Source organism: Elephantulus edwardii, unplaced genomic scaffold (assembly GCF_000299155.1).
Source record: "Elephantulus edwardii isolate Elephantulus edwardi_28Jun2011 unplaced genomic scaffold, EleEdw1.0 scaffold00086, whole genome shotgun sequence".
NCBI classification, from domain to species: Eukaryota; Metazoa; Chordata; class Mammalia; order Macroscelidea; family Macroscelididae; genus Elephantulus; species Elephantulus edwardii.
Genome location: NW_006399836.1, coordinates 9,087,165 through 9,093,729, shown reverse-complemented (window position 1 = coordinate 9,093,729; position 6,565 = coordinate 9,087,165). Strand labels below are relative to the sequence as shown.

The window sequence follows — 6,565 nt, the reverse complement described above, 5'->3', positions numbered from 1 at the left end:
CCGCTGGGCCGGCCCCCATGGCGAGGAGGACTCAGGACATCCCCCCCCCCACTTCCAGACCTTCTCCTCTCCCACCCTGAGCTTGGGGGGCCCCACACCCAACTCAACTCCCCACTCTCTGGCAGGGTCGCAGGGGAGCGCCTGAAGGAAAGAGAGGCGTGCCTGTTCCTAACAGGACTTTATTTTTCTCTTGCTGATGTATTTTTTGTAAGGCTGGTAAATAAATTATTTTGGACAAAACTGGAGCAGCGGCCCAAATGATAGTTTTCTTTTCTGTCCTGGAAATAAAGAAGCCACTTTCATAATGAGGAAACGATTACTGATTCTTGGCCTCCTTTCTTTCCTTCTTTCTTTCTGCCTGGAATAACAGCAGCCAACATTCTTAGCACTTACTGTATATGCTGGCACAGTGGTTAGGCACTTAGCTGTCAACTGAAAGGCTGGCAGTTCGAGCCCCCCAGCAGCTGCACCGGGGGAAGTGGTGGGAATCTGCTTCCATAAAGATTTACAGCCTTGGAAACTACAAGCATCCTGTAGAATCTCTGTGCGTCTCTTGGTGCACTTGACAGCACTGGTTTTAGTTTTGAGATACATAGACATTATGTCTGCCTCATCTCCCTGTGAAGTAGGCACCATTGCCTCTTGTTCACACACAGGAGACAGAGAAAGAAGGAGCCTGTCAGGTCACATGGCATGGAGCTTGGGGTTGGGACCCGGTCTGACTAAATTCAAAGCCTGGCCTTAGTCCTTTTATCCCTTAGCCTCTCTCATCTGTGAGGCGACATAACAAATTCCACCCCACAATATTCTAAGAGTGGTGCAGATGCTGAAGAGCTTGACTAAGAGCTGAAAGGTTGGCAGTTGAAATCCCCCCAGAGGCACTGGCACCACCCTGGGCACAGCCATGCCTTCTAGAAGGTGGCAGTGGCTGTTATCTTCCCATCCTGCTGTGTGCTCTGCCTACAAATTCTGTGACTAGAGCTGCTCTGGGCCAGAACCTCGGGGACGTCCTTACCCCCACAAATCTGGAAACCAGCACACGGATCGACTTGACAATAGATGGGTCGACTTTGCAATAGAGTCCAGGGTCCTGACTGAACACCTGGGGGCTGGGCAGCCAACCCCAACTCTGTGTGTGTGAAGGGGGTGAAGTAGAGACCACGAAGGCTTCCTGGAGGAAGGAAAGAGCCTCTTTGAGAAGCTGAGTGAGTGCAAAGATTGCAGGATGACTGTTCAATGTGTGGGATGCCCAGGGCCAGGAACAATAAGCTTGGGACTTTGGGCACAGAAAGCAGCTGAATGTCAAAACCTGGGTAACAGTCATATCTTTCCCCAGGTCTTTTGTTCACCACTTGCTCCTGGGGTCAAATAGGTTTTCAGCAAGTTCTCGAAGGTTGGCGGACACCGTTAGATTGCAATCCTGTGGATCCCAGTTCACCTTCATTCCACACTTTAAACATTGTAAGATGAGGGAAACCCTCCTCCTCCAAGAGGGAGACTGTGTCAACAGCCTGGGACATTTGCTGCTGCGGCACCAGCTCCTTCCATCTCCTGGTGACAGCCTGCTGCTTGCCCAGGTCTGTCCTCAGAGTTGCTGTTAGGTGCTTTCAGGTCGAGTACGACTCAGCGACCCTTTGAGCAAAAAGATCTGAACCCTGTTCAGATGTCACAGTAGGAACCCTCATGTAATGAAAAACAAATGAGCCTGCCCCACACCCAAGAGAATGTAGAAATTACTGAACAATATCTGCAAGACACTTGACAGCACACAACAATCATTAATATCACATGCAAGTAGAGTCTTGATGAAGTGTTGGAAAATGATTGCAATAGTACATCCACAGGCAACTGCAAGACATTCAGACTGGATTAAGAAGAGAGGCTGTGGCACCAGAGGTATTACTGATGTGCGATGCATCTTGGCTGAAAGCAGAGAGTACCCGAAAAAGAAAAGAAAAAAAGTTTATCTGTGTTTTATCACTGTGCAAAGATATTTGACTGTGGATCATAATAAATTATAATATTGAGAAGAATGAAAATTCCAGAACACTTAATTGTCCTCATGTGAAACCTATACAAAGGGTAAGAAGCTGTTGTCAGAATAGAACAAAAGAACACTGCATGGTTTAAAATCAGGAAAGGTGTGAATCAGAATTCTATCCTTTCTCCAAACCTATCCAATCAGTATGCTGCTGAGGAAATCATTTGAGAAACTGGACTGTATAAACACGTATGTGGCATCAGGATTGGAAGAAAATTCAGCAATAACCTTCATTATACAGATGACATAACCTTGCTTGCAGACTTAAAAGGACTTGAAGCACTTACTGCAGAAGATCGAAGTAAAAAGTCTTCAGTATGGATTACATTTTCAAGAAAACAAAAATCCTCACCACTGGACCCATAGATAACATCAATATAGATAGAAGATTGAGGTTGCCAGTAATTACATTTTTAATTTTTTTTGGATCTACAATCAACAGCCATGGTAATAGTAGACAAGAAATCAAAAGACATATTGCACTGGGAAAATCTGATGTCAAGGATCTCATAAAAGAGAAAGGAGTGGAGTTGGACCTTCTATCGAAAATGACCACTGAACAAGTAGCCAGCTCTTTTACCTGCCTCATGGCCAACCAATGCAGACCACAGACGGATTCTCTATCCTAGATGGCTCTTAAGCATCTCATCTAACTTCCAAAGACCCGAGATGTCAGTTCAAAGACTAAAGTGTGCCTGTTGCAAACATGGTATTTTCAATTGCTTTCTATGCATCTGAAAGTTGGACAATGAATAAGGGTAACAGAAGAATTGATGTCTTTGAATTGTGGTTTTGGAGAAGAGTACTGCACATTCCATGGACTGTCAAAAGAAAAACAAGTCTGTGTTGGAGAAAGTGCAACCAGGGTGCTCCTTAGCTGCAAAGATGGTGAAAGTTGTCAGGAGGTGCCAGTACTTGGAAAAAACAAACACACTTTGCAAGGTGGAGGATTAAGGGAAGAGAGGGAAAGAAAGCTTCAACAAGATACATCGGCACAATGTAACAGTGGACTGCAGCATATCAGAGATAATAATAAGGATGGCACAGAATAGAGCAAGGTTCAGCTCTTGTTTATAGGGTCGCTGTGAGGTAGTCTACTCCATGGCATCTAACTACACAACCACCTTCTTCAGAAACATGTCTTTTTCGTCCATATCATGCCCCTGGAAATAATTGCACGAGTGGCTTGTTTAAGGGGGTTTATTGGTGCAAAATCCAGTAAATCCTAATCTCTGGACTCTGGATTTGGTATTTTAAAAAGTCATTTGTCAAAAGCCATTGGGCTGTACACTTGAGATCTAGCATCTTGCTAATGTATCTCTCTCTCTCTATCTCTATCATCTATCTCTCTTTCCCTTTCCCTACCTCTATCTCTATCTCTATCTCTATCTCTATCTATCTCATCTCTGTATCTCTATATCCACTTCCGTAATAGCTTGCCTCCGGAAAACCTGGAGAGAGGATGAGAGACACCCAAGCGTTAAAGACTTTCCTTCATAGGGTCGCTATGAGTCGCCTGCGACTGGACGGCACTTAACAAGTATATATCTATCATCTATCTCTCTATCTCTCTATCTATCAAATTTAAGTTGCCCAGGGGATTCTATTGTACAGAAAGCACTGGTCTACTCCAAGGGCTCCAGCTCCCAAACTGACATCAGGCTCCTCTCTTTTCACCACACCCTCACTGCTTCCCAGGCAGTGAGGATCTCTCATGACTGCAGCGTCTACGGTTCAGAGGGCAATGAAATTTTACCCAAAGGCAGCATCTCCCTTAGCATCTACTTTCCCCCCCTAGCAACCGGCTCCTCTACGCTTCTGACTGGCTGGGGGACAGGCTAGACGGGCTGCATTTTCTATTCGTAGTTTCTTATTGGTTGAGAGGAGCAGAAGTCTCCCAGCCTCCCACCCTGTGAGAGGTTAGTTGTAAGAGGTTGACAGCCATCCAGGATAGAGAGAGAGAGAATCGGTCTGTCTGGGTAGTGACTGGCCCAGCCCAGCTAAGAGGCGGGCCAAGAGAGCAGACTAGTTGTTCATTGGTTACCTTCGTTAGCAGGCGCGACTCCGCTCTTTTCTCCGGGGCTTCGTTTGCTCGCGGCCCGGTTCCTCTCCCCAGCGTTCGCCTCCATTGGCCGCAGGCCAGGCCGTGGCCCCGCCTCCCAAGCTGTCCTGCACTCCGATTGGCAGCCTCGGGGAGGCGAGCGCGCGGCTGGTGAGCGCGCTGCGCCCGCCGCGGGAGAGTGGCACGGTGCGGGCGTGCAGGCGGCCGGCCGGCTGCATGGCGCGCTGTGAGCGGTTACGCGGCGCGGCCCTGCGCGACGTGCTGGGCCGGGCGCAGGGGGTCCTGTTTGACTGCGACGGCGTGCTGTGGAACGGCGAGTGCGTCGTGGCCGGCGCCCCGGAGCTGCTGGAGCGGCTGGCGCGGGCCGAGAAGGAGGCGCTATTCGTGAGCAACAACAGCCGGCGCGCGCGGCCCGAGCTGGCCCTGCGCTTCGCGCGCCTCGGCTTCAGGGGGCTGCGCGCTGAGCAGCTCTTCAGCTCCGCGCTGTGCGCCGCGCGCCTGCTGCGCCAGCGCCTGTGCGCCGCGCCCGGCGCCGTGTTCGTGCTTGGCGGCGAGGGGCTGCGAGCCGAGCTGCGCGCCGCGGGGCTGCGCGTGGCCGGGGACCCCGGCGAGGACCCGCGCGTGCGCGCCGTGCTAGTGGGCTACGACGAGCACTTCTCCTTTGCCAAGCTGAGCGAGGCGTGCGCGCACCTGCGTGACCCCGACTGCCTGCTCGTGGCCACTGACCGCGACCCGTGGCACCCGCTCAGTGATGGCAGCCGAACCCCCGGTGAGCACGGGGCCCCGCCGTGAACCTAAGACGTGGGTGGAAGGAAGTGTGCCTTGCGCTTTAACTTCCACCTCTGGGGAAGTAGGAGAGATGGGCAATGGGCATCTGTAGGTGACAGTGACCAGAGATTCGAGGGGGGGCTCCTTCCTTACAGCCCCTTGAGAGACAGAGCTGGAGTAGCCATATGACAGATCAGGAAAATGCTCGGGCCCCTTGTGGAGGCTCAACGGGCTAGTCTAGCTCTCTGGACAGCTCTCAGGGATACCCGTCATTTTGCCCCACCCACATGGGAATGAGGTTGAAGGGTTGGCGACCTAGTCTGGTTGCCCCCTGTGTGAGGATTAGAACCCCTTCCTCGTCAGAGGACGTTGGTTTGTGAGGCTCATGGGAGGTGGAGTTTGACCTGGGTTCAAGTTCCAGCTCCGCTTAATTTGTTACATTACATAACCTCTCCAAACATCTCCATCCTGGGTGCACTATGGGAGGCCTAACCATGCCAGTCTGGTCGGAGGAAGAGTGACACCTAGTTGGTACCCAGATGTAAGTTACAACCAGAGCCATGCCCTGCTTCAAATCTTCATAAGGCGCGTTGATGGCTGTCATTCTTATTTCCGGCTAGCCCTGTAGATGGAGGTATTCCCATTTTTCAGTTTCAGAAATTGAGGCTAAGACAGGAAAAACGAGCCAGCTCTATGGAGTCTGTGTCAGAGCTCAGGAACTTGAACTTGACTCTTGCAACCCCTTGGTCAGCAGGCTTATTCACTGCAGCTTTCTGTGTGGGTGATGAGCCCTGCAGAGGCGACAGTGGCAGCCAGTGACCCCTGTACATTGAAGGCGGAAGTTTGGCTAGCTCAGCAGTGAGTGGGTGGGGACAGTCACTAGGCTGGTCTCCATCACACATCCCCCTGCTGGCTTTGCCCCAGATGGTCATCAGTGCCAGATGCTGGGAGGCAGGGTCGTCCAGAGTGAGGAGGGATGGACCTTGTGTTAGAATGGGGAGGTGGGAGGACTGCCTGGAGGGGGTGTCTTGCAAGACAAAGAGCAAAGATGCTGAGCCTGGAACAGTATGTGGATTTTGATAGACTCAGTAGCAGGCTAGGAATCGATAGTTCTAGACCGGTTCTCACTCTGCCACAGACCACCTCAAGCCAGTTGCCATGGAGTCGATTTGTGTATCAGAGTCACGCTGCACTCCATAGGGTTTCCAGTGGCTGATTTTGGGGCAGTAGGTTGCCAGGCCTTTCTTCAGAGGTGCCCTGGGGTGTATTCAAACCACTAACCTTTTGGTTGAATTGCTTTCTACCTTGGCGTCAGCCCTCCATAAACCCAAACTAAGGACTCTGGTCAGGGCTCCGTTGCAGCAGCTCCTGGCTGCCCTGGGTCTTTCTTTGAGTAGTGATTCCCCCACACATACACCCAGGAGGCCTGAAAGCTTAAGCTAAGGCTGTGAGCTTGAGGGTCCCCCTCCCCCAGTCTCAGGAAGTGTGGTGTTGAGCTGGGGTGAGCCCGAGGTCTGTCACAGTCCTTCACTTGAACTCAGGCCCCTTGAGTAAGCACTTGCCTGGCTGTGGTTCTAACCCTGCTGGTCACTCCCACAGCCTAAAGGGGGAGGCAGAGGCTTAACAAACAGCACTGCCAATGCGTTTATGCACAGCTAAATGACACAGCTTTGAATGTGCGGCATTAAAAAAAA

General features: G+C 51.2%; 1 protein-coding gene across 1 annotated transcript in view; it reads left to right on the top strand.

Moving 5' to 3' along the window:
* Positions 1 to 4,319: 4,319 nt before the first annotated feature.
* PDXP (pyridoxal (pyridoxine, vitamin B6) phosphatase) overlaps positions 4,320 to 6,565 on the top strand; it is a 7,455-nt gene continuing 5,209 nt past the window's right edge. Inside the window, exon 1 of the mRNA XM_006890136.1 lies at positions 4,320 to 4,872. Within this exon, the coding sequence (XP_006890198.1) occupies positions 4,320 to 4,872 (553 nt within the window). The remainder of the gene's footprint in view (positions 4,873 to 6,565) is intronic.